Genomic DNA, 14,277 nt, shown 5'->3' with positions numbered 1-14,277 from the left:
AATTACAATCAGATCTGAGTGCCGCTGGTAAATGGGAAAAAGATTGGCTAATGAGTTTCCATCCTGATAAATGCACAGTACTAAAAGTTCTCAACAGACGTCAAAGTAAATTTACTTCAAATCATCAACTTCATGGTCACACCTTGGAAATTACTGATTCGGCAAAATACCTTGGCGTCACGTTACAATCAAACTTAAAATGGGAGAAGCACATACATTCAATGACCACTAAAGCCAATCAGTCCTTGGGTTTCCTTCGCCGAAACTTGAAAATAAATTCCTCCAAAGTAAAAAATCATGCCTATAAAACCCTTGTCCGTCCAAAACTTGACTACTGCTCACCTGTCTGGGGCTCACATAACAACAACCAAAGTAACCAAATTGAAAAAGTCCAACGACGCGCTGCACGGTTTGTCTGCCACAGATATCATAACACCAGCTCTGTAACTGAAATGATGGAAACACTACATTGGTGTCCCCTTCACACGCGCAGATTATACTTCAGACTGGTCATGTTTTACAAAAATTTGAATAATGTAGTAGCAATTTATCCAACAAACCTTTTAATACCAGCTGACAGTAGAACCAGATCCAGCCACCACACTCATCATGCCTTTAAACACATACAGACCACAAAAGATACGTATACATTTTCCTTCTATCCTCGCACCATCAGTCAATGGAATCATCTCCCTCATTCAGCCGTATCATCTGACACAGTGGAAGCATTCATGTCTGCTATCCCTGTGTCTTACCTGTCTTCAACATTCTAAATCTGTACCCTGTAAATAGTTTAATCTATATATGTTAAAAATCTAAAAAAAATAACCCTTATTCCCTTGTACATTTCCCAGCGCATAGCATGTAATCTTCAGTTTATGTGAAGGATTGCTATTATCCACAAGAAGAAGAAGAATGCTAATTGAAAGCAGTTCAAGCCCATCAGCAACGCAATGGAACCCAAAAAGAAAGATGCGAGTAGTTTACTGATGTAAGTGACAAGCTTATTTTTATAATTTTGAAAAGTTGTTCTGGTTTAATAAAATACGACGAGCTCAGCCTGTTGTGATGATATTCGACACTAACATGTCCACAAAAGAAAGTACACACTTAGACTATAAGAAATTTAAAACAAATAAAAAAAATAATCTTTGAAGGTTTCCTAATATTATGTCTGTCTTTCTGCTTCACATTTTTTTCGTTCTCTTAGTAATGACGTCTTGAGAAAGTCTAATGCGACAAATATCAAGATTAGGATAATTTTCAGTTACGGACGATCGAGCCATGAGCTGCCTATACCGTCATTGGTAAGTAACGTTCATATTGATAAGTGCATGGAAGGGGTTAGTGTAAGGAAGGCGTACTTCGTGTTACGGAGGTGCTTTGCGAGAGAGTATTTTGAGTTGTTTTGCATATTGAAAGATGTTTTGAACTGTTTTAAATACAACTAATACACTGTTACTACAATGTACTAACAGGCGGCTTGCTAGCTACATGTACATCAAAGTTTTGGTTCCAAGTGAGTATTGTACATATGTTCAGATCATGAAAGTCAGTGCCTTGTAAGCCTATTGGAGTTTAAAAATTCTCGATTGACATCAGGAACGCCTATCGTCTTTAAATCTTGAAAATAAGTTTGATTAAATGGTAGATAAGTTAAAATTAATTGAAAATCAATTCAACAGAAGTTTAAGTTATTTTCAATATTGAACTCAACATATTTTCAATTAATCACAGATGCAATTGAATTGAACATGTCTTTAATTAGTTGCGCCTTACTTTAATCATTTAAATAATCATTTAAACATAAGTTGATTTGTATTCCATTGGACTTGCACCCAATTTTTTCAGACATTAATTTTATGCGATAAGATGAAAATACAGGAGAGATGAATAGGCTAAGCATTCGTTCTTACTGTCCTATTAATTATTATAATATATCAAACTACAAAATCTACATTTGAAGAAAAAAAATATACATGTGTATCCATACGCTATCTACGCAATATTGCAATATAAGGGAGATAACTAAAAAATCGCCCTGAAATCAAACAAGTGTCACGGTGGCCAAACTTATTAAGAGTTTGTCCAGTAATTTAGTATTTAAAAAGATGAATTTTAAATACGATGTAAATTGAGTACATGTTAATACTTGCGCTGTGTATCGTGTGTAATGGTATATATGTCTGTGTCAGGTAATGTACCTGTGTTATAATTGTGACGTATGAGAGGTGGGTGCAAGTATTGGATGAGAGTGACACTTTGACCTATGACCCTGTCCATGCACGTGAAAAGCCCCACCCTGGGCTCTACCCAGGTGAGTTAATTGACTCTATATCAACCCTTGGCTTGGATAAGACGTATGGGAATTGCCTGTGTGCGTTACCGCCACAGTGCAAGGGAACTGTCTCCGTTCATGGTGTGAATGTTTAAATAAACTGTCATCTGTGTGTGCATATGTATTTGGGTTATTGTATCTATATAGTCGCACAAGAAGAAACCCACACAAATACTCGTGTGACACAAGGAAGTTGGAAATTCCCAAGACTACGTTTCCCGGAAAGTACCCTACTGCAGTTGTGTGTTGTTCACAAGATACAATGTAAGAACTATTGTTTACACGGAACAGAGGCAAGGGGATGTTTAAAAACGCTCTATAGGTAGGTGGAGTTACTTGCGAAACTTAATGCGATACGTATACCTATTCTAGAAGATACTGTAAAGTATATAGAAAATGAAAGTAACTAGTTGTACTTATTATGTTTCAATTTTTACGAGAAAAGATTCGAATGTTTTATAGACTTTTTGTTGAACTGTCATGGCATCACAGACAGAAATGAAGATGTTTCCAATACCAGATATCCTCATCTGGGTATTAGACATCCGTCTTCAACAGACCTAAAACTGAAAGTAACATTGTCAATGTATCAAATTCTGCATGTATTCTTTCCTTGAAGCAATAAATATCTTGCTTTTTGACAAGTTGTTGGTCCGGATTAGTGTTTATATCAATTGTAATTACGTAATAGAGAAATGATTAAGGCAATTTGAAAATTATACTTCCCTGTATAAAACTATACAAGGAAAAAGAAACTGAACTTTGTACATACAGGAAATGAACGTTCAGACACTGCAGGTCTGAGTATGCAATCATGCCTGTAAGTTAATCCTGATAACATTTACATTACCAGGCGGTACCACACTAGGTCAGTATCTGTTATATTTTGAAGAATTTTGCCTTTTTTCACACATATCTATATATTGATTCATTAAAACACTATTAGTTAGTGTAGATATTTAGTGTGGTTCTCAGTGTAGAGGCTTATGATTTATCAGTAACTTGTATGGTAATCAATGTACTGATATACTTATTTCTGTTAACTACTTTGAGGCTTTCACTTTAAGATGCTGAATTCCTGATAAGAGACCTGCATGTATGGTTTCTTTTTAAAGCTTACAATCATTAATAATAAATAGTATATGTGGTGACACTAATTATACTAATTGATCAATAAGTAACATGTGTGTTGTTGAATTTATTTAAGGTTATAAATTACATAGTAGTGACTTGAAATTCTATAAGTTGCCTATATGCCTATTATTCTAAATGTAAATTACTACAATAAGTTTTTGTGGTTATCAGTAATTAGTGAATTGAGTAGTTTTCGGTTTACTGTTAATTAGTACTTATAGAGACTTGTACAGTTTTTCATTCACAGTTTATTAGTTATGAGTGATTTGTGTAGTTCCAGACTACTGTTAATTAGACAGATACTATAGTTTTCAGTCTACTGTTTATAAGTGACTGCTATAGTTGTCAGTCTACTGTTTATAAGTGACTGCTATAGTTTTCAGTCTACTGTTTATAAGTGACTACTATAGTTTTCAGTCTACTATTTATAAGTGACTGCTATAGTTGTCAGTCCACTGTTTATAAGTGACTACTATAGTTTTCAGTCTACTGTTTATAAGTGACTGCTATAGTTGTCAGTCTACTGTTTATAAGTGACTACTATAGTTTTCAGTCTACAGTTTATAAGTGACTACTGTAGTTTTCAGTCTACTGTTTATAAGTGACTACTATAGTTTTCAGTCTAATGTTTACAAGTGACTACTATAGTTTTCAGTCTACTGTTTATAAGTGACTGCTATAGTTTTCAGTCTAATGTTTACAAGTGACTGCTACAGTTTGCAGTCTACTGTTTATAAGTGACTACTACAGTTTTCAGTCTACTGTTTATAAGTGACTACTGTAGTTTTCAGTCTAATGTTAACAAGTGACTACTATAGTTTTCAGTCTACTGTTTATAAGTGACTACTATAGTTTTCAGTCTAATGTTTACAAGTGACTGCTACAGTTTGCAGTCTACTGTTTATAAGTGACTACTACAGTTTTCAGTCTAGTGTTTATAAGTGACTACTGTAGTTTTCAGTCTAATGTTAACAAGTGACTCCTATAGTTTTCAGTCTACTGTTTATAAGTGACTGCTATAGTTTTCAGTCTACTGTTTATAAGTGACATGCGTAATAAATAGTCCACTCTTTACAATTAAATAATAATGATAATAATAATAGTCTTTATTTAAACTTTATTACATATTGAGTCAAAGACTTGTCTCCCATATGGTCAAGCATATTAAAAAATGTACATTATATACAACAATGATAAATTAGTACTATGAATAGTTAATTGGTAGGATAATTTTACAGTCTACTGAAAACTATAGTAGTCACTTAAAGGTGAATTATTGTACAATAATTTAATCTTGCTGGTAACAAGCATTTTAATTGGCTTAAAAATTTATGTTATCAGCCCGTAACATAAAATATGACATTGCTGTTTGTAATTTCACTTTTGATTGGCTGATACAGCGGTGTAACAATTTCTAAGAGAAAAGAGTCCATCAATAAAAGTGGATTTCCACAGGGATTGTGTATAGTAAATTAAATTATAAAGATTAACTTGAATATATTTTATGGAGCTCTAACCCAAAATCCGGAGTGTACTCTAATCATAAACTGCCTAACTGCTTTGCAGTTTATTTAGAGTAGTCTCCTTTTTTTGTGTTATATCTCCATAACATAAAAAATATATTCAAGTTAATCCTTAATATTATAATATTCTTACATACCTAGGGGTTTAGGATAGGGAAATTACCCCCAAGTTTTTTTTGAAAGTTGGTATAACCCGAGATTGCCGAGGGTTTTGCCAAATTTGGCAAAACCCATAGCTATGGTGAAGTGAAATAATACAAGTCACTATTTCTAATTAACGATAGACTGAAAACTATACAAGTCATTTATAACTAATGAACAGTGAAATGAACCTGTACCAGTTACTATAATTTATTAAGTCACTAATTACTAATCAACAGTAGACTGAAAACTACTGAAGTCATACTAATTACCAGTAACTGAGAGAGTAATTGAGAGAAGAAAGAGCGTAAAGTATCTGTTGTATCAAAAAACCACTGAGTAACAGTACCTCTCATAGAAATGTGGAATGATGTTTTTAATTTTCAATACCTGCATGACAGTTCCAATCATCGGTATCTGAGGTGGAGGTAACTGTACCATGTGATCTGTCCCTGTGACTAGTCTGCCTAGATACAGAAATGGGTAACAACCAGAGTAGCGATGATGAAGGTATATCTGGAGCCATTTGGTTAAACAACCAGAGAAGTTATGATGAACTAATATAACAAAATAACAAAATATTATCATGTAGTATTAGTGTAACAAATTTTAAAATTCTGAACTAAAAGCACGCTTATTAACATTGAACTTGAATACTAAAATATGTTTTACATTGTATATTAAAATTTAAAGATTAAGTTGAGATGATATAAAAAAAAATCAAGATATATATGTGTATATATATCTTAATAAGTCTTAATAAGTCGGAAGAATCTCCTAGAAGAGATGAAAGTACTAAAGACTCGTTGTTAAGAATTTTTCTTTTTATAATATATCATAATATAATATCCAGATAATATATACATATAATATAAATAATATAACTATTGCAGGTATATTTAGTCTTCAGTGTTTTGTTTTATTTATATATAAGTGAAAAATGTTCAAATTATCCTTCTGTTCATGAATGAAATATCATACAACAGAAATTTATAAACTGTAGTCCCTGAGGATTTCTCCTCGAGAACCTGAATGGATTCAGGGACTGCAATTTTGTTTAACTTTTGGTTTTATTTTGTTTGACATCCTATTAAATTAATTAACAGCTATGATCATTTTAGGACGTGCCTCCATGTGTGTAATGTATGCGTGCGTTTGTGCAAGAGGCAATTTTTGATCTTAGGTTTTATACATTTTTATAAAAATTTGTTGATAAATTATCATATATGATTTGTGACATACATACAGACTTGTTTTATGTTTTTTTCTTTGGATTTGCATCAATGTTCAATAGCCAAGAATGAGGAAGTCCAAATTGACCACACTATAATCTTTAATATTGTAAATATTCTTTCACATTTGTTTGTGTTTTCGTAAATATTCCAATTGTTTTTGTAAGTATGCAAATTCAAAGGGATGAATATCATGCCTAAATAATAATCACTAACATCATCCTTTTTTGAAGAGGTAGATACCCAGCGGCCTGTAAGATCTGATATGGTAGATAGACATCGGCCAGCACTCTTCAGTAGGGGGAAATCCGACAGTACAGACCAAGAAGATGATGATGAGGAAGAATCAGCCCCTACACAAAGGAGGGTCAGAGGAAGGAGGCCTCCTAGGTTTACCACCATTGGCAAAGTTCAGGTTACAGTCGTCAAGGGTAACATCATAGAAGAGTCGGTATGTAACAGTAATTTTTTGAAAATATCTAGTGAATAACCTGTCTGTATATGTCTGGGAGGGTTAGAGTTGTACATGTTGTACTACCAGTCTGTATGTCTGTCTGGGAGGGTTGGAGTTGTACATGTTGTACTACCTGTCTGTATGTCTGTCTGGGAGGGTTAGAGTTGTACATGTTGTACTACCTGTCTGTATGTCTGTCAGGGAGGGTTGGAGTTGTACATGTTGTGCTACCTGTCTGTATGTCTGTCAGGGAGGGTTGGAGTTGTACATGTTGTGCTACCTGTCTGTATATCTGTCTGGGAGGGTTAGAGTTGTACATGTTGTGCTACCTGTCTGTATATCTGTCTGGGAGGGTTAGAGTTGTACATGTTGTGCTACCTGTCTGTATATCTGTCTGGGAGGGTTAGAGTTGTACATGTTGTGCTACCTGTCTGTATATCTGTCTGGGAGGGTTAGAGTTGTACATGTTGTGCTACCTGTCTGTATATCTGTCTGGGAGGGTTAGAGTTGTACATGTTGTGCTACCTGTCTGTATATCTGTCTGGGAGGGTTAGAGTTGTACATGTTGTGCTACCTGTCTGTATATCTGTCTGGGAGGGTTAGAGTTGTACATGTTGTGCTACCTGTCTGTATATCTGTCTGGGAGGGTTAGAGTTGTACATGTTGTGCTACCTGTCTGTATATCTGTCTGGGAGGGTTAGAGTTGTACATGTTGTGCTACCTGTCTGTATATCTGTCTGGGAGGGTTAGAGTTGTACATGTTGTGCTACCTGTCTGTATATCTGTCTGGGAGGGTTAGAGTTGTACATGTTGTGCTACCTGTCTGTATATCTGTCTGGGAGGGTTAGAGTTGTACATGTTGTGCTACCTGTCTGTATATCTGTCTGGGAGGGTTAGAGTTGTACATGTTGTGCTACCTGTCTGTATGTCTGTCTGGGAGGGTTGGAGTTGTACATGTTGTGCTACCTGTCTGTATATCTGTCTGGGAGGGTTAGAGTTGTACATGTTGTGCTACCTGTCTGTATATCTGTCTGGGAGGGTTAGAGTTGTACATGTTGTGCTACCTGTCTGTATGTCTGTCTGGGAGGGTTGGAGTTGTACATGTTGTGCTACCTGTCTGTATGTCTGTCTGGGAGGGTTGGAGTTGTACATGTTGTGCTACCTGTCTGTATATCTGTCTGGGAGGGTTAGAGTTGTACATGTTGTGCTACCTGTCTGTATATCTGTCTGGGAGGGTTAGAGTTGTACATGTTGTGCTACCTGTCTGTATGTCTGTCTGGGAGGGTTGGAGTTGTACATGTTGTGCTACCTGTCTGTATGTCTGTCTGGGAGGGTTGGAGTTGTACATGTTGTGCTACCTGTCTGTATGTCTGTCTGGGAGGGTTGGAGTTGTGTATGGTGTACTACCTGTCTGTATGTCTGTCTGGGAGGGTTAGAGTTGTACATGTTGTGCTACCTGTCTGTATGTCTGTCTGGGAGGGTTGGAGTTGTACATGTTGTGCTACCTGTCTGTATGTCTGTCTGGGAGGGTTGGAGTTGTACATGTTGTGCTACCTGTCTGTATGTCTGTCTGGGAGGGTTGGAGTTGTACATGTTGTGCTACCTGTCTGTATGTCTGTCTGGGAGGGTTGGAGTTGTACATGTTGTGCTACCTGTCTGTATGTCTGTCTGGGAGGGTTGGAGTTGTACATGTTGTGCTACCTGTCTGTATGTCTGTCTGGGAGGGTTGGAGTTGTACATGTTGTGCTACCTGTCTGTATGTCTGTCTGGGAGGGTTGGAGTTGTACATGTTGTGCTACCTGTCTGTATGTCTGTCTGGGAGGGTTGGAGTTGTACATGTTGTGCTACCTGTCTGTATGTCTGTCTGGGAGGGTTGGAGTTGTACATGTTGTGCTACCTGTCTGTATGTCTGTCTGGGAGGGTTGGAGTTGTACATGTTGTGCTACCTGTCTGTATGTCTGTCTGGGAGGGTTGGAGTTGTACATGTTGTGCTACCTGTCTGTATGTCTGTCTGGGAGGGTTGGAGTTGTACATGTTGTGCTACCTGTCTGTATGTCTGTCTGGGAGGGTTGGAGTTGTACATGTTGTGCTACCTGTCTGTATGTCTGTCTGGGAGGGTTGGAGTTGTACATGTTGTGCTACCTGTCTGTATGTCTGTCTGGGAGGGTTGGAGTTGTACATGTTGTGCTACCTGTCTGTATGTCTGTCTGGGAGGGTTGGAGTTGTACATGTTGTGCTACCTGTCTGTATGTCTGTCTGGGAGGGTTGGAGTTGTACATGTTGTGCTACCTGTCTGTATGTCTGTCTGGGAGGGTTGGAGTTGTACATGTTGTGCTACCTGTCTGTATGTCTGTCTGGGAGGGTTGGAGTTGTACATGTTGTGCTACCTGTCTGTATGTCTGTCTGGGAGGGTTGGAGTTGTACATGTTGTGCTACCTGTCTGTATGTCTGTCTGGGAGGGTTGGAGTTGTACATGTTGTGCTACCTGTCTGTATGTCTGTCTGGGAGGGTTGGAGTTGTACATGTTGTGCTACCTGTCTGTATGTCTGTCTGGGAGGGTTGGAGTTGTACATGTTGTGCTACCTGTCTGTATGTCTGTCTGGGAGGGTTGGAGTTGTACATGTTGTGCTACCTGTCTGTATGTCTGTCTGGGAGGGTTGGAGTTGTACATGTTGTGCTACCTGTCTGTATGTCTGTCTGGGAGGGTTGGAGTTGTACATGTTGTGCTACCTGTCTGTATGTCTGTCTGGGAGGGTTGGAGTTGTACATGTTGTGCTACCTGTCTGTATGTCTGTCTGGGAGGGTTGGAGTTGTACATGTTGTGCTACCTGTCTGTATGTCTGTCTGGGAGGGTTGGAGTTGTACATGTTGTGCTACCTGTCTGTATGTCTGTCTGGGAGGGTTGGAGTTGTACATGTTGTGCTACCTGTCTGTATGTCTGTCTGGGAGGGTTGGAGTTAAACATGTTGTACTACCTGTCTGTATGTCTGTCTGGGAGGGTTAGAGTTGTACATGTTGTGCTACCTGTCTGTATGTCTGTCTGGGAGGGTTGGAGTTGTACATGTTGTACTACCAGTCTGTATGTCTGTCTGGGAGGGTTAGAGTTGTACATGTTGTACTACCTGTCTGTATGTCTGTCTGGGAGGGTTAGAGTTGTACTACCTGTCTGTATGTCTGTCTGGGAGGGTTAGAGTTGTACATGTTGTGCTACCTGTCCAGCTCCTGATGTTGAACTGTTTGGTTACAGGTTGATGTAATAGTGAACAGTGCTGTGAAGGAGCTTAAACTGGATAAAGGCAGAGCATCAAAGTCTCTCTTGGATGCAGCAGGTGATTCAATCCAGTCGGAGTGTGACAATGATTATCCAGGTGGTATCAGGTACGGTGAGCTGGCCGTAACGAATGGAGGGAACCTCTCCTGTCAGAGGATCTACCATGTGTGTCTACCAAAATGGACAGGTCCACAGGAAGAAAAGGTAACAGAGGATGTAGAGCATCACTAATCTGGCTACTGCTCCAGTTGTCTCACTATCGAGCCTTACAAAGTTGTCTTAGCAATGCAAGGGTTTCATCATACAACAAATTAAGCTTTGAACATAGCTTGCTGCATTATGAAGGCTCATCTGTAATTCTGTAGCTATAGGAAAGACTCATGTCATGATCTGAATTGCAGCAATACAATTCATTCCTATATTAACCTATGTATAGCTCACCTAGCACAAAACTTATGCAATGATAATTCTGTGGTCTATCATTTTTGCCTTGCATGACTTCTTCTTTGGAACCATAAAGCATATAAGTACAAGGAGGCCTATAGTCATATAAAGGATAGCATGTTGTGATAGTGGACTATCAAGTTCATTCTTATAAATTGTTCCACTTTCAGGGTAACAAAGGTCAAATGTATTGAGAATTGGAAAAAAGGACAGGTGAGCAAGTCCGGCAAGTGGGCCTCTTGTTCTGTATGGCTATCATTGGCCACATTTTAATTGAAACATATAGTATGGGATCGCTTCTTTTAATTTGATATTTATCCTGTAGCTTGGTGGGGTAAAGGCATATTAATTGTGTTCAATCAACTGAATAACCTTCTACGACTTTCAAGGTTGCAGGTGCTGGATATGTTAAAAACTTTAAACAACTTCTCTCACAGAACCCTGAATCCTAGTCTGTGTCTCATTACAATGAAGGGCTCTTACATGAATCACCTTGGTCTACTTTCAAGGTCAAAGTGATCAAATATGTAAAGAATACTAAAACATAATTTAGTGAGCTATTTAAGTCCCTTCATACTTGAAGGTAAGTTATGCTCATTACAACATTTTTATACCACAGGTGATGAAATCACTGCTACATAAGTGTCTTGAGAAGGCACACCTCAACAATAGGACCTCGATAGCATTCCCAGCACTCGGTACTGGGTTCTTAGGGTACTCTCCTAACATGGTCGCCCAGATGATGTTTCAGTGTATAAAAGATTTTGACAATGCTCATAAGTCAACGACCTTGAAAATAATTTATCTTATAATATTCTACAAGGACAATAACACATTTCAGGTAAGCAAGCACTTTTAAATCTTGTATAAAGTAAACCCATTAGGTTTAATTTTTGTAAGATGAGTTTTACTAATTTAGTACAATGGAATAAAACAAACAATTTATTGTTTGTCAAATAATAAAAAGTTTTTAATTATAATCTAAATACATACAAGATAGTGTTTATCAAATAAACTATAGCACTGTAATTTTTCGGGTCAAACTTTTGTGTTTCTGTTCCTGGCACAAATTCATATGATAATATCACAGTTACACTCACTTCCACTTACAGAATGGCAACACATTTACAGAGTTTACCTTGCACATATTATTTTAGGTTGTGAAAACTAGCAAAAATAATATCACCAGGGAGTATGAGTTCTTTACAATGGTAGATGTTTATGTTATCAGGAATTTGTCACAGCAGCCCGGTCCCTTGTCCAGACAGTCTGTAAGTATTGAATAGCAGGTGCATCACAGTTATGTGATACGGTAAACTTCCGGTCAGATAGAACCAAATTTAATAAATGTTGTCAATCCTGTTTGAATTACTCGAAATGATAGTCGCCAAAATAGATAGTAGTTCGAACAATCCAAGTCGACATTGGCAAAAACCACGACATATACGATATATTTGCAAATTTTGAGATGTACTTAAATTTTTGTGCATTTATTAGAAAACAAACAATTATATTTAAAGTTGTACTGCATATCCTTACAGTGGGGGAATCGAGATTGAGGTTCCCCCCAAAAATGGTTTTGGTTAGTTATTATGTTTATCTAACTCCATAGCTAATTTTCAAATTTTGTCTGAAGGTTTATCCAATATATTGTTAACAATTTGATAATTAATGAGTAGAAGATGATAACCAGCCATCACAAGTTTGGGACCTTCATCTTCCCTATCCTTCACATACCTAGAAAATCTTTTATTTCTCTTGCAAATTTGACCAATGAAATGTCAGGGTGTTAGTACCAAATAGTGGTTAACTAAAAATGTATACTCGCTCCTAGCAGGTTTACTTAATTAGTCAGGAGTGAGGAAACCTGTTGCGGTTGTGGACGAAATAGAGGTTCCCCAACAGTGATAGTTGGTTATCATGTATATCTAACTCGTGAGAGTAAGATAAACCTGATAATCAACCATTACTAGTTTGGGGACTTTTTTCTCTTGCAATGTTCAGATATTATATCTAGAAAATTATATTTTTCTCTTGGGAATACATAACTCAGGATTCTGATCTGGGGAAACAATGGCCATGAACTATGACGTCACAATTTAAGATGACGTCGCAAGGAATTGTTACTGGACGTCATAATTAGAGGATTGACCAATGAAGTAATATCTATGCTGTTATCCACTAGTGTTAACACACAAGTTTAACAAGTCTTAGTTTATTTAATGAGTCAGAAGTGAGGAACCTGTAGTGGTAGTGGGAGAAATAGAGGTTGTGATAGACTCACATGTAATGTCCCCCTACAGCACATATAGTCTCTCATGTAATGTCCTCCTACAGTCCATCTAGACTCACATGTAATGTCACCCTACAGCACATATAGTCTCTCATGTAATGTCCTCCTACAGTCCATCTAGACTCACATGTAATGTCCTACTACACCACATATAGACTCAAATGTAATGTCCTTCTACAGCACATATAGACTCGCATGTAATGTCCTCCTACAGAACATATAGACTCACATGTAATGGCCCCCTACAGCACATATAGCCTCGCATGTAATGTGCTCCTGCACCACATATAGACTCACACGTAATGTCCTCCTACACCACCTATAGACTCACATGTAATGTCCTTGTAATGTCCTCCTACACCACCTATAGACTCACATGTAATGCCCCCCTACAGCACATATAGTCTCGTATGTAATGTCCTCCTACAGTCCATCTAGACTCACATGTAATGTCCTCCTACGGCACATATAGACTCACATGAAATGTCCTCCTACAGTACATATAGACTCACATGTAAAGTCCCCCTACAGCACATATAGTCTCGCATGTAATGTCCTCCTACACCACCTATAGACTCACATGTAATGCCCCCCTACAGCACATATAGCCTCGCATGTAATGTCCTCCTACAGTCCATCTAGACTCACATGTAATGTCACCCTACAGCACATATAGACTAACATGTAATGTCCTCCTACGGCACATATAGACTCACATGAAATGTCCTCCTACAGCACACATAGACTCACATGTAATGTCACCCTACAGCACATATAGTCACGCATGTAATGACCTCCTACACCACTTATAGACTCACATGTAAAGTCCCCCGACAGCACATATAGACTCACATGCAATGTCCTCCTACAGCACAAATAGACTCACATGTAATGTCACCCTACAGCACATATAGTCTCGTATGTAATGTCCTCCTACAGTCCATATAGACTCCCATGTAATGTCCTTCTACAGTACCTATCGACTCACATGTAATGTCCTACTACACCACATATAGACTCACACGTAATGTCCTCCTACACCACCTATAGACTCACATGTAATGGCCCCCTACAGCACATATAGTCTCGTATGTAATGTCCTCCTACACCACCTATAGACTCACATGTAATGGCCCCCTACAGCACATATAGTCTCGTATGTAATGTCCTCCTACAGTACATATAGACTCACATGTAAAGTCCCCCGACAGCACATATAGACTCACATGAAATGTCCTCCTACAGTACATATAGACTCACATGTAAAGTCCTCCTACAGCACATATAGACTCACATGTAATGTCCTTCTACAGTACCTATAGACTTACATGTAATGTCCTCCTACACCACATATAGAAGCACATGTAATGTCCTCCTACACCACATAGACTCACATGTAATGTCCTCCTACAGCACATATAGACTCACATGTAATGTCCTCCTACAG

General features: G+C 37.9%; 1 protein-coding gene across 1 annotated transcript in view; it reads left to right on the top strand.

Moving 5' to 3' along the window:
* The window catches only part of LOC110457220, a 43,904-nt gene that overhangs the window by 19,678 nt on the left and 9,949 nt on the right, over positions 1 to 14,277 (top strand). Inside the window, exons 12-17 of the mRNA XM_021508391.1 lie at positions 2,435 to 2,602; positions 3,192 to 3,206; positions 6,602 to 6,819; positions 10,070 to 10,297; positions 11,157 to 11,378; positions 11,769 to 11,808. Coding sequence (XP_021364066.1) covers positions 2,435 to 2,602; positions 3,192 to 3,206; positions 6,602 to 6,819; positions 10,070 to 10,297; positions 11,157 to 11,378; positions 11,769 to 11,808 — 891 coding nt within the window. The remainder of the gene's footprint in view (positions 1 to 2,434; positions 2,603 to 3,191; positions 3,207 to 6,601; positions 6,820 to 10,069; positions 10,298 to 11,156; positions 11,379 to 11,768; positions 11,809 to 14,277) is intronic.

The sequence above is a fragment of the Mizuhopecten yessoensis genome, unplaced genomic scaffold (genome assembly GCF_002113885.1).
Source record: "Mizuhopecten yessoensis strain PY_sf001 unplaced genomic scaffold, ASM211388v2 scaffold9049, whole genome shotgun sequence".
NCBI classification, from domain to species: domain Eukaryota; kingdom Metazoa; phylum Mollusca; class Bivalvia; order Pectinida; family Pectinidae; genus Mizuhopecten; species Mizuhopecten yessoensis.
Note: the sequence above shows the minus strand (reverse complement) of the source record. Positions and strands in the feature narration are given on the sequence as shown.